A 15,221-nucleotide genomic window follows, 5' to 3' on the forward strand; every position below is an offset into this window, starting at 1 on the left:
GTAGTAATGGTCTAGAAGCTCTATAGAAACGATTCTCCGATACAGCAGAGCCGCAAGGTTGTGTAACGAAGATACAAACCGGAACAATACTAATTACCCTAACCTTCGGGAGCACCCACCATTCTCTAATGTTATATAATTCCGTTTGTTAGACCAATTGATGAGTTTCTATTTTAGCTGTGAAATCCTTCTTTGTTCCTCTAAATGTGAAGAAGCCTTTGAAAGACAAATGAAAGGTAAAACGTTTTAATTCAGTTTATTATAAGACCTTAAAATGTTTTTAAGACCAACAAACCTCAGAGCTTATCTGCCTATTCTGCAAAAGTTATTTCGATAATGGTTTGTGCCACATCCTCCTACACTGTCCAATCTTTAAAGAAAATATACAATTTATCTTAAAGCCACCCATATCTGTATCTTGTAACTTAGATCCAAAATAAATTGAACAGAAAATATGCTTACATTGTGCCAGTAAGTAATAAGTTTGACTCTGTAAGTGGCATATAGATAGTGAGTGGCATGAAAGTAGCATTCGAAGCCAAATTAATATCTGTACTTTTATTGTATTTTGGTTAATTTAAAATAATTCTAAGTATTATTAAGTTTAATGTAATAGAGAGCAGTTTTGTCTTAACCAGTCTGTTTTATCTTTTGTTTATTGTTTTTGTTGTGGAGCATCAGACTCAGGTTTTGTTATAAAACTGTATCTTTAATATAATGAAATTTACAAGACTTTTTCTTCACAAATAAACTATTCTATTCTAACCTCTAAGCTGAAGGATTTACCAAGAAGTTTGAAAAAGGTCCATAAATACTTATTTTAGTCATACTATCCACTTTCGGTATCTTAATAATTTAAGACGAAATTAGTGGATGGAATGAAAACAAATTTTTTTGTTTTGTGATATATTGAATTATTATTTGTTAATAATTTCTTAATGAATTTTGGACTATAATAAGAAACTTAAAGATTATACAGTGAAATTCAATCATATTTATAAAGACTTTATTTTTAAAAAATAGTCTAATTAATTTAACTTCATAATACATTAATATACATATCGCCTACACATTAAATTTTGTATTATATTTTTATACATGTATTTTTAAACAGCAACGATATCCGTGATAATACATTTAAACAGTTAGAAAAACATAAGTATTTGGGTTATTAGATAAACTGCGAAGCTTGGCCAATCTTTCCAGAAATTTATTAGAATTAACAAAACCAACTGTTCCTTCCTACTGTATATAGTACAAGATACTGTATATAGTACAGTTATCTCACCCCAATTTTTGATTACTTCAATAAAAACTATGTATAATTACTATTCAAAATTGATGGATCTGCCAAGTATAGGTAGGGGGATCAATTTTTCATTCGGAGCTCTATCTATATCTTAAAAACTACCAACAACACTAGAAAATCTAAGAGAACATTATTTAAGAACAGTAAATTTGCTGAAATATTAGCCCTAAAAGAGCTATTTATGTCTTATAGGTCTCGAGATATAGCTTTTTAAAAAGCAAATTTTCTTTAAAATCTACTGAAAGATTAGTTAGTAGTTAGTTAATTTATTTTTGAGAAATCTATATCTCAGGAACTACGTGACGTACAGATGTTTATTAGCACTCAAATTAAAGCTAGTTTAATGGACTATAAAGTAGTTTATGACCTTAACCTTCGTAGGAATAGTAGTTTTCATGATATTTGAAGGATTTAAAAATAAAATATCGCACAAAATATTCGGACCTAAGAAGGATGCCATAACTGGCTAATTTGGAAGACTTCACAAGGCCAAACTGCCTGAACCACGCCCGGTTAATGTGTTTCTGTGATTGCGTTGCAACGAAAGTTGGCTTGTAAGGTGTTAGGTCTTAGAAACAAACGTACTCCAAAAATATAAAGTACTGATTGGAATTGTAAACAACCGAGGGATAAACAGAAACTTAGGGGAGGAGATTAAAAAAAAATCAATTCTCCAGCCATTTGGATTTCATATATTAAATTGCATCAAAGGAATACGTAATTTATAACGTTGTCATAAGCAACTTTATTTTACCACTCTAAAATTATTAAGGTTATGACATTTTTATGATTCTCCACCTTTCACAACCTTAAATGTAGTAAACGGCATATTATACGGCCAGCACTTCAACGTTTTTTTTTATATAAACTCTGGATTATTTAGGTTCCAAGTAGGTAACGAGGTCCTTCTGTATCTATTATTTATTATTATTATATCTATTATAATAAATTTAGCAAATACTGTTAAGAACAATGATTTGTATTTGGAAGTTCCTTAAAAGAAAAAATAAAACTACCAAAGACATCAAAATGTAATACGTGAATTTCGTACAGGTGATTCACCCAAAGGTAAGCCTACTACTAGAGCAAGGGCACGGATATTACATATTCAATACAAGAAAATAGAGCAGTGAAATCTTTTGACTATGGAACATTACCAACTGTCAAGGGCTTTTGTAGAAGATCACATTCCATTAGCCTTACGGATGTATTATTTCCATGATGACTTCTGGGATTTAAGGCCACAAAGTACTTAGAAATATAAGGTAATGTTTTCTTAGTAAAAATAACTGAGCTTAAGAAAATGGAAAAAGGTTCCAAAGAAATTTTTTAAAAGTTATTTTCAAGGTTTGGGGTAAAAAAAAATGGTTTATTACAGAAAAATAGATATGTTATGTATAAAAAATGCATTTTTTTCTAATTATTTTAGACAGCAAATTTCAAAGATATACTGTAATGTTTCTAAAATCTAGTTATAATCTGTTTTATGCTACTTCACACAAGTTTGTTATGCAGGATGATATACCTTATGCCCCTACCACATAACCAACTGACCAACAGTCAATTAAATAATGATTAAGTAAGAAAGCAATTGATGGATGTATAACAATTTATCGAATTTTCCATAAAAACTGCACAAAAAAAATTAAGTAAGCTTGGTACAGCGATATACAATCAAGTAATATTCAATATCAGGTAGGTGTTATTTTCATTGGAATAGTCTAATAGGGCTCATATATCTAATTTGAAAGAAAAAATCTTCTTTATTACATTTAATCTTGTTAGATGAAATAATCAACTATATCTTATTTTTAGTAATAATAAAGAGTAGATAAATATAAATTATGATAGAATTCGGTAAGAGATAGAGATGAAGGCTAGACAGCCGGTGACAGTCGAGCCTGCTATAGCTCTCCCGATTGAATTCATATACACGGCTTTGTAGTATTTCGTTAAACTGTTGTATTTTTGGCTGGAATAAAGTTGATATAAATTTTTGCCTCTAAAGCAACCTTTTGGCACTAATTACCTCAGTAATGGAATAATAGAAATTGTTTGTTTTAAATTTCACCATCCTGGTAAATTAAAACTCTTGAAATTCCTACGAGACTACACCAAGGATCCACTGCAGTACCAATATTTAACTAAGATGACTCAATTTTCTCACTTCAAGATTTCAATACGAACCAATTGTTATTTATTCCCTAACTAGGCAATTTACTGATACATCTCTAACCACTACTGAATAAGGAAGAAAATATTTCATAAGATAATTTCTAAAACCCCTTAAATAGAAGTGGACACACCAAATGAAGAGGAACATAATAATGAAAAATTAACTGAAATGAATTACTTAAGATTGACACATAACTTTATTTAAAAAGCTAAGTGTGAATAATCATCAATTATGTCCAGAATAAAAAATTATCGATTGCATTTTATAAACAAGTGTCTATCTAATATTCTAGTACCCATTTAATAAATTAATAAAATATTTCATAATTAATAGCTCCGTCTGACTTTAGTGGTTAAGGGATTTTGCAGCTTCAGTTTTTAGTTGACTTACTATTGGTGAGTATTTAAGGGGTTAAATTCATCTAACGTTCCATAGGCTTCCTATGTACTAGAACTACAAACGATATATTGGAATTAATATTTGAAGAATTGGGGTATATAATACATTTTGGAAACCCGGTCTCTAGTTATTATCAATATACTTCATATACATGTTTATAAATTAAATACCTTACTAGATAAGCATATAATGCCTACTGACCTCCTATCTACGCTCATCCTGACCCTCTTGCCGTCCGGTATGACAAGCCGGAGGTCCATCGAACCAGCCAGCATGTCCGGCGGGGTATCCTCCGTCACCTCCAGCAACGGTGACATCCTGCAACAGAATCACCAAAAATTATAAATAAACATCTACAAAATGATATACAAATATAATTGTTTAAAACACTTAGAAGATGTTATAGCAATTTTATGTTCGTCGACATGAAACATACATGTGTATACACATATATTATAAATTTATCATTTTGCAAGGGAAGATTATAGAGATGTTTCATCCTTACAATAAATTCAAAAACCTAAAAAGTTGTAAAATTTGAGAATTGAGGACGTACTTCAAACTGTGAGAATTTTAAAGTTTATTTTTGTATTTATTCTATAAAGAGAATAATTTAATAAATTACTAGGCCATTAATAATAGTATATAAAACTTCATGAAATGATCATTTTGAGAATAAACTTATTAGTTTATTGTTTTATATTAATATTAACTATTGTTTACTATTATATAAATATTAACTATTGTTGTATTATCTGTTTTTCTCTTAATGAAATTAATTTACTTTCTTACTATCATTTCTTTATTTGATTATTTTCACACTGGTCAAACAATCTTGCCGATGTTTCAGACGTCCCGATCATCTTCAGCGGCCTTTGACATTTTACCTTGACTTCCTTGGTCACCCTCTAATCAATTTTTATTTGAAATTTTGTAATGACTACATAAAACCTTTTTTTACACTGCATGAGGCAGCCCTTCGCATTGTTTACCATGTAATGACCACCAAAGATGGGCCAAAACAAAATCGATGTGAAAATAATTGAATAAATAAAGTAAATTAATTTTCCATAGAGAAAAACACAATAAACATCGAAAAATAATAATTGTTGGTTTTATTATAACTATTATATATTTTTGGGTGAGGGGAAAGGTACTTCTTTCTACGAAAATTTTCAACTGTAGAGACACAATTCTATATATACTACTAAACACAATTACATTCTGACCATGCTATGTGCACAGACCTAAAATTAATAAAAAATTGCTACCCTCACAAACACGTATAGATAGGACGAACGTAGAGCATTGTAACAATGTACTGGCGCAATATTTAGTAAATTATGCAAATTCTATTATTAAACAAATTTATGACACCTCAATTATATATTTTTTTATTTGCATTGTTAAATAAAACGCAAACATATAATATTTAATTTTGTGCTACATCAAATAACGTATTGTTCACGGGTATATTTTTCCGTATTTCGATTTTTTTTTTTTTTTTTTTTTAATGGGATTTAAAGGTGGATATTTTTTAAGCTAGTCAGTGAACTAAAATGTGCCGATTTAAAATTTATTTTAAAATAATTTTATATTTCATTAAAATGATATATGAAGACCGGTGGCTGTTGAAAGAAGCATATGTTAAGGACGGAATAACATATGCTCCTTGCACCTGAACGGAAGTTCACTTAACTACTGCGCAGAAGCATCCCAAAGTTAATGTCAGAAAACTAGTGAATATGGAAGACCCGTTGGTGCATGCTACATTGAACAAGGTTGCAGATGGATTATAACTATTATAATATTCACACATGGAGTGGAAACATATTATGTATAATACCGAAGTTTTCCAAACCACCGCAACAACCCAAAGTTACAAGATCAGAAATTTATATTACATCAAATGTATTTACTGCGTCCCAGGTCACAGCATGCATAATATAAAACAGTATTTCGTAGGAGGATAGTTCGGATGGCAGTCAATAAAGTCACAAAAAAGTTTTAAAAAATTTTTTGATGCAAATCAACGTTTCGTCCCATTTTGCAGGGCTTCGCCAGGGATAAATGAAAACAAGATAATGTAAGATGTGGTAAGAAAATTAGAATCAATACATAACAAACTTAAAAAATATTTTTGAAAACAGATAAACAAATTAAGTTAAGAAAATCTAAATAAATAGGGAACTAATTAATTATAGGTAAAGTCATGTGTGTTGGAATATTATTAATTAGTTCCTTTTTCATTTTATTTATATGTTCTTTATTTCATTTATCGCCGTTTTTCTTTATTTCAAAAATAATTTTTTTTTACTCTCTTTATGTACTTATTCTAATATTCTTGTCACGTATTACATTTCTGGTATCTTTTTTCCATTATCCAAAACCCAGCAAAGTGGGTGAAACATTTATTAATATTAAGTAATTATTTTTAAAAATATATTTTGTACCTTTATTGACCGTTACCCAGGATATCTTCCAATAATCTACTTCACACCGTCAACTATCTACTTTCAGTATTAATAATAATTTCCATAACGGACATGTTACTACGGATAATCTGCTTTCCTTTATGATTTAAACATTTTATAGTTAAATGGAATATTTTAGAGTCCAAATATATCTAAAAACTACAAGAAATATTAAAGAACAAACGATTTATCAAAGAAAATGAAACATTACTACCACAGTACTGTACCTAACAAAGGAGGTGTGGGCAGCCATGATGAAATAGGAAACGTTTTGGCGCGAATTTACAGCCTTTATTTCTTGGCAAATATACTATGGCTTGGAATAAAACAAAAAATATCTTAACACAATCTTAGTTGTCTTTTAAAATATTTACAAAGTTACAATATGTAACCAATAATAAATAATAAAAGAGTGAATTTAAAAAAAAAAATGCCCGAAAGGAAGAAGGCATTGAATGTAAATGCCGTGTTTGAACAGCTGGTTCTATTGGCTGAAGTGATTGATTCCAGCTACGACAGGCAGTTCCCTGGACCAATCACCATTGTCCATTGTTCCAGGAGCTCCTCATCTCCTACACTAATTACAGCCAGGGGCTCCCTGGGAACCTTCGCCAATTACTAGGCCTCTTGGCTACCTCATTAGCTGTGGATGGACATCGAGTCTCCCTTCATCACCGTCTCTTCCTATTGTTTTCTTAGGGAGAAGGGATAATGGAACGGTAACCTTGCGTGGGGAAGTAATAATTTTAAGGATTATATAATACTACAAATTATGTAGGGGAAATCTAGAGAATAGAATACAAAATACAAGTAGTCCTAATGAACATTCTAAGCTCAAAGAACGATATCGTGTCCTTGGCTGATCCTAGATCAATGGCTTGTTGTATGTAGTCATTCTAGATAACACAAAAAGGTTAGGAGATCACGCTGATGCCTTCAAGAGTGACAAATCTAAACATACAAAAGCAGAACACCGATTTATAGGTTTAAGCTTACAAAATGGCAAAATGGAAAGGCATAGCGAAAATCGACAAAAATTACAACTTTTATACGAATATCCCTTCATCCTATTCTGCGAAAAGGTACAAGGGTTTGTACCATTCTTTTGTTGGTGAATATTCGAATCTCCGAAATATCGTAAAAATCTATGCATAGCCAACAACGAACAGTTTGAAATCCTACCTGAGGCCGTTGTAGGGAAATGAGTTAAGGAGCAACTTCATAACTTCAGCGGTGCCGGTACGATCCTAGCCTTTATGGGCTATTTCGCGATAGCGGAATGAAAACTCAACCATTACACTCTGGTAAAATAAAATGGTAACAGCTAGAATACCTCCTGGCAGGGTCATGTCAAAAATGGAAGGAGATAAACAAACAAAAAAAAGTTGAATTGTCAATCTTAGAACAAAAAAAGTTGAACTATTATTGGAGAGGTGGTGGCATGAAATTCTTGTTTTAGTGTGAAAATAAACATTAAGCTCAAAATTGAAAAATTCACAAATAAATATTTTTTTGTCCGATCTTTCAAAAAATAATTTTCTTGTAGTTAATATCGGTATAAAAAGAGATGCCGAACTTTATTTTTAAAAAAAATTGTTCGCATTTTTATACAAACTATAGAAATGGAGTTATACTGAAACCAAAATTTAAAAAAAAAAATAAAAAGATAAATGTATTTTGTTTTTATTCACTGGTTGTCAAGAAGAGGTTTAATCTATGGTATAGAATATTCAGCATGTCTTGTACTACCACCGCATTAAAAATTTATATTTGGAATTTCAAAAAATTAAACAGGCATCACAACGGTAAATGTGCTCTAATATCGTTAAAAAGGAAAAAAAATATCACATGAAAAATACAAAAACCTTCAGAACCGCCTAAATGCTTTAGTAAGAAAAAGTCAGCTTGACTTCAGATCCCACAGGCTGAAGTGTCACTTGTTTATAAGATTCCTAACAAATGCTTAGCAAGCCTCAATCCTCCGAAAAGAATAAACTGATTTCTGTTTTGTCCTTGGTTCAATATACTGTGGCAAGGGGTTTCAGGAATTAAAACGATATGAGGTTATGTAACCAAATCCGATTGATACATCACTACAAATAGTTGCATACAAATGAATATAAAAATCATTATTTTTAACATCACATCAATGGATTGTAATAGCTATATTTCATTCGGTTTGAAATGAAAAAAACAAGTCATTTAAGTGTTGTAGAATCATTGAAATATTTATATAACAAATTAGTGTTCAGTCAAAAAATTAAAATATTCCCCTCACTAAGTCAAAACGAAAGGCAGATGTTGGTGGAAATAATAACATAAGCACCATGTGGAAACTTTACCCTGGAAAAGGCGACAGTTATTTTGCTAATTAGACCAATTAAAGTTTCGTGAGACAAAATAAGTTAGAAAAAAATATTATAACTTCATTGGAGCCTGTATTAAATTGCCATAAATGTGTGAGTAATTATTAAATAATAAAAAATATCTATGAGAGCGGTAAAATAAGTCAGATTCAGAAAATTAAGCGAAACAGGTCAAGTGTATAACACCAATGACTGCCGTCCAAATACAAATCAGAAAGATCAGCTTTTACAGAATCCTCCCACCTACGTAACGATATATCTTGCAGATCACCGCTTAGTTAATTTTTAGACAAAAAGCTCAAACAAAATTAAATGTATACAACGTTCAGCTTCAAGTTTTTTTTTTAACCGGAACTCTTTGGAATATTATAACGAGAGCTTCCTAAACCGAGTCGAAAAATCGGTGATGTAGGCGTATTAAATTAATTTTCTGCCTCATATTTTTGGTGATGGAGCAATAAATCAGCGGAAAAAATTAATATTCCTAATACGTCATGGATAATTGATTAGGTATATTAGTTATTAGTTTATCATGGTGCATTGTAAATAAGCATTACACTTTTCGGATCAAAACTAGATTAAGATAAATAACGATGTAACAGCGGTACTTCGCGAATCTTATTTTTTGTGCTTTTATTGAAAGTAAATTTTCGTGAAAATGAACCATGTTACCTGAGAAATGCACGTTAAAGAATTTTTGATATTTAGGGTAAGTAACCTAAATAAAACCCTTCGAAAATTATAACAATGTGATGAAATAATAAGTGATAATAAAAATAAAATAAATAAATAATAAAAATTATTTATAAAATTTAGAAGACGAATCCGTAGTTATTCACTGTTGTTACTTACGTAACAAGTTTGAATGTTACACTACATACTTTTTAACCTTGGACTAGTTAATCGTTGAAGGTCCAAATCCTCACGAATTTAAATTTTCAGATAAGGATTGCATTATTCTTATCATCGTCGATGGAAATCTTAACCAGATGACCCTCAGAATCCTGTTAGGCCTCTGGGCGATGAAGCGCTGCAGATAAGATAATATGGTCAGAGACAAGATGTTAACGGGTCTTGTTCTGCAACATCTTCAAGCATAAATGACGATTTCATCCGGCTCTTCTTCCCAAGGTCGATCATCGAACTTAACATAAGACTGCACTACTTTGTCTTTGATCCGAGGATTTCCAATCCGTGTCATTATAAGGGTACAATAATCTACATTTAAGCAATTTAATTTCAGCTCTTCTTGATGTTATAATTAGAACGATTAATATGAACATTCAGGAATTATAAACGAACCTAACACCAAACCCGATTTAAATTATTAAGAATGGTGGCGATGAAAATAAAACTTCAATCACTAAAATTTATTTCCTGATTTTTTAATATCAATCAAAAAAATTATATTTAAAATTATATAATACCAATTTTATTTTATATTTTTGTAACGTTTCGGCCTCTTGATTGGCCATATTCAAACATTTCAGTCATTACATACAAATTATTTTTAATAGTACTCTTGGATGTGCTTGTATTAATTTATTTAAAATTTTCTCAGATTTTTTTATTACTTAGGTCATTTAGTATCGTTGTTTTGTGTGTGTTTATAGTATATACAATAACAAATTCATCACTTTATAAAAATTATCAAAAAATTTATATTATTGTTGAAAACCAATTAATTGGTTTTTTTTTACATATTTATCATATTATTTTAAATACAATTTTTAAATTACCTTTTTTTAATTTAAAATTTAATTTAATTCTTATATATTTTAAAAACTTATTTATTCATAGAAGTATTTCTTTTAACCAACTTTTTATTATATTTTCTTTTAAATCTATATATTAGTTTTGTTTTTGTAAAATGTATTTAAACTGTAAACTGATCTACTGCTGTGACTATTATTTTCCTGGTTTGATTTCACATTGCTGTCTAATTGTGAATTTGTTCAGTGGATCACTGGAAAGGGTCTGGGAGGGTGAATTGGGGAGAGTGAATTTGTCAATTAAATGAAATTAAAATTGCGAAATGGTAAGAACAAAAATAAAAAAAGGAAGAAATTAAAGTATTTGTATTTAGTGTGTAGAAGGAAATTGTGGGGGGGGGGGGACTGAACAGGGGGGGGTAATTGTTTTCTTTCTTTTTATTTTATCACGTAAATATCCTATCGTGGATTGATTCGTATGTTGTGTAATGTAGCAAATAAAGCGTTTCTCTCTCACTAGAATATTCTTTCTTGTCCAAATTTATTTTTTTAAATCTATAAATATATTATTATTGAATCTGATAATATCACAACGCTGACTAATAATTGATTTTATCTTAGTATTCTTACATTATTTAATTATAATAGATTTATAGAGTTAAATTCGTTTTGTTTATTCTTAATAAAAAAATAGATATAACTTATATTTCATTTGATTACTTTTAAGTTGTGAATATTATCTAAATATCATTGGCTTAAAATATGAAAAATTGTTTTACCCCCTCCCCCAAAAAAAAGAGATAGGGAAAGGTAAAGAGAAAAAATTGTGACCAAAATAAAAGAAAAAGGAAAAGAGAAATAAAAAATAAATTGCCTTCAAAATACATAAGCTGAGAAGCTACTTTCAAAATACTGAATCTAATTATTATCCTTTCTTCTCTAAAATGAAAGTAGAGCCTGTTTCAATATCATCCACTCAGCGGTGAAAGAAATTGAAATCAACTCAATATGAACAGGGCACGAATCTAACAAAATATTAAATTTCCAGTAAATATTATTTTTGTTGACTAAGCAATCTAAAATAGAAAGTTGATAGAAATGTGTTAGCCAATCAAGTAACAAAATTAGGATCTTCCAAGATTTTTGTAAGGGAACGTTATTTAATCAGATAGATTAGACATCTACGAAAGCGAGTCAAAATTAAAAACTCATCTACCTGGAAAAACATAAAATATTCTAATGAGGTCTTGATAGACCGTGGATTTATATGTGGAGAACAAGGGTCAGAGAGTCAGCAAATAAACAAAAAAAAATATTTATCACGATAAATATTAAATACTAATTTAGAACTACATCAATTTTAAAAAACTGTATGCAGGCTATTCTGCCGAGGAGAATAATTTCATTCTAAATTACCCTATTTTGTCAATACTTCACATTAAATTAAACAGTCAATATACACTATAATAATTTATCACAATTAGTGATTTTATTCACCTAGGCAGAATGGTGTACATGAACTTTTTAAAAATTGATGCGGCTCTAAATATGTATTAGAGATTGTCCTTGAGGAAGACCGAAACGTTGGACTTATAAAGAAATATGAATTAATTGTTTCCAGACTTAAATGAGATAAAATTTACTAATTTAAACAATAAAATATATTATTCATTTCTTTAGGAGTTCCGATGATATAAAATGGTCACATCTTCCTTTCTGAAAATCAGAGAGTTTTATTTTGAAATTAATTTATGTTAAACCTGGAATTTGATTAGAGGCAAAGATATAAAGTTAATTCAATCAATTTTATTATACTGATCGTACAGTGGGTATCATCTATCCTAATAATTTAACAAACACATAAACTAATAATAAACCATAAAGGTATATTTACATTATATATTTGAACTTATATTTACTCATAAGAAATAAAACATCATGAAAATACGAAAAAATATTTACCAGAGATACACTGAAAATAACTTGCATAATTCTAGTTTGGAACATTGTTTCGTTACCGAGAATTCCTATGCTAAAATAATTACAAAAGAAAGAGCCCGCTAGAAACTAATTATCTTACTCGATAATTAGATGCGAGAAGGATCTAAACACGTAAAAGTTCTGGAGATCAAACAGATAAAACAAAAGCATAGTGAGATTATTCATAGAAATAACTTTAAAAATTCCGTTTATGAATTCAATATCGATGGATTTTAATCAGACGTATAAAATTCGTATTCTTTTTACAAAAATATTCGTACCCATTTAAATTTTCATAATTAATGATTTCAGATCAAATGTTTTTACAAAATAATTATTCTTAACCTTCTATTTTTTTTCTTTAATTTGGGATAGATTTTGAGAATCATACTCTATGGGAAAATAAAAATAGTTTCCATTTCTACTTTTCTTTGTTTCCGGGCATCAACAACGTCTAAGGTTTTTCTTCAAAACCATTCTCAGCAAAAAGAAATAAAATGTAGCATAAACCGCACTGATTAAACATCACAGGTTGTTAGTCTAGTGCCGTATCTTCAGACCTACTCCATGAAAAATAAAGAACTTTCTAAGATCTCAAGGATTTTTTTCCGGACCTAAAGTAAGGTAGCCGTAAGGTTCCGCGTATGAAATCATTAATATTTCGACAAAAATATTTTTTAACACATTATATTACAATATTAACACATTTTAACTTTTATTTATTAAATAATGAAATTAAGAATACTATAGATAATATATCCGTGAGGTCTCTATAATAATCTTGCCTTCTTCATCTTCTACCTATTCTAATAATTAAGTTGAGGAAGTAAGATAATAAAATATTTTCAGTATAAAGAAATAAAGTGTAGCAATTAACGGCTCTGATTAAACATAAAATATATTTAATTTTTCGCAGTTGATGATTAAATTAATAATTATAGGCTACTTTATATTAGCAGGTAAAAGAAATAATGAATGGTCCTTCCATCGATTCCGCCTTTCCTCTTGAAGAAGCCCAAGGTGATCTAGCAAGAGAAGGCGCGTGAGTCAACTTGCAGCTCGCATTGAGGGTTTCCTTCTCACATGAAATGTCAACTGGTGTCAACTCCAAAACGGATGTTAAAAATTGTGAAAGGTTTAAATGAATAAGACTAAGCATTAGAGTGACTTCTACTTAGAAAACGCGACTCAGTCAACCATGATTGTTTCTATTCCAAAACATCCAGTTCGTAATTTATTAAACAACGCTAGGAAGGTAGTTTCGGAAATACTTTAAAAATAGGGACTACTAAAAAAAAAAAATGAAAAAAAATCATCGTTTGCAAATGAATTATTCCATTATCTTGAAAGATTATTTATTATTCTGATAACTTCACATTAATGCCGATAGATCGCATAGTCATCATGGGGCTACAGAAGAGATAAAAAAACTTTTACAATCTATGAGCAGTAATAATCTGCATAAGATCCTACACTTAAATTATGCTCACAACATCATGACTATATTGAAATTATTTTGAAATTAAAATTATATGTAAATAAAGGAAGAAGATAGTTGACCGTATGAAGTAGATTGGAAGAAGATAGTCCGGGTGGCGTTCAATAAGGTTTCAAAATAGTAACAAAAAACTATTTGTTGTTAACCAGATATAAAACAATAAATTTGGTTAACAATAAATAGTTTTTGGTTACTATTTTGTAACCTTTATTGACCGCCACCTGGACTATCTTCCTCCAATATATGTAAATATTTATAAAATATCATTAGATAGTCTAGAATGTTAGAATGAACTGGAGGGATCAAGTATTGCCGACTTAAACCTGCCGGAGTATTTATTTCTCCAGTAACCATAGCTCTGGAATTTTTAAAATGGTATAGGAATTTTTTATTTTATTCTGGTAGCAGATTCAAGTTTAAGACGATTTCATTCAACCTTTCCCCCTCTATCCCTCACTCTCCTCCCCAGGGGGCACTAATTATAAAGAAAAGACGAAAACAGGTTTTTATACAAACTTCTAAATTTCTCTGATAGGATCCTAATTAGAGTGTCGATGATAAATTAGAAAACAGGATAAGTATTATTTAAAATAAAATTAATTAAAGGATAATTATCAATACAAACTATAAACTTCATGTATAACGTAAACATGGTTTAACAGATATTCAATTAATCTGTTATATTTTTTTCAAAATATTTGTTGATAACTTCTTTTCTTTAATTCTTCATCGGAACAACGATGCAGGCAGTTCAATGATAATTTTTATAAAAAAATATATTATCTATCATAGTAAAAAAATAAATTCATGTTTTATTACAGAAACAATAATAATTATTTTTTTTTTCAAACTACTTGTCACATCTGACATTATATCTATACGTATAATTAAAAAAAATTATTATACAATAATTATAGCTAAATTACTAATTATCCATTAAATATATTTTTTTAAAAAATGATATTACTTTTTGCACTTTTCTAATTTATGTCACTCTAATATGTATACACATTACGAAATGAAAGTATACTGAATTAAAGGATAAAAAATTAAAATAAATTAAGGATTTAAGTTCTAAACAATGTATAACCCAATGGTTTTCTATAAAAAAATTCACTGAAATAAATATACATTTTTTTAATTTAAAGCATTCTTTCAGTGAAATCTAATAGGGTAATTGTGGACTTAAATTAATAACTCGGGCAGCCTGCATTAAGTTTTTTTTTGCAATTGATGTGGTTCTAAAATTGTATTAAGGTATGATTATTTATTAACAATGTTATTTGTTCAAAATGTTTTTTTTTTTT

General features: G+C 29.3%; 1 protein-coding gene across 1 annotated transcript in view; it reads right to left on the bottom strand.

Annotated features, from left to right (window-relative positions):
- Nucleotides 1–15,221, bottom strand: part of LOC106686172 (cordon-bleu protein-like 1) — a 114,198-nt gene that overhangs the window by 88,202 nt on the left and 10,775 nt on the right. Inside the window, exon 2 of the mRNA XM_067046346.1 lies at nt 4,086–4,202. Coding sequence (XP_066902447.1) covers nt 4,086–4,202 — 117 coding nt within the window. The remainder of the gene's footprint in view (nt 1–4,085; nt 4,203–15,221) is intronic.

Source organism: Halyomorpha halys, unplaced genomic scaffold, assembly GCF_000696795.3.
Source record: "Halyomorpha halys isolate HHAL.00 unplaced genomic scaffold, Hhal_1.1 Scaffold788.1, whole genome shotgun sequence".
NCBI classification, from domain to species: Eukaryota; Metazoa; Arthropoda; class Insecta; order Hemiptera; family Pentatomidae; genus Halyomorpha; species Halyomorpha halys.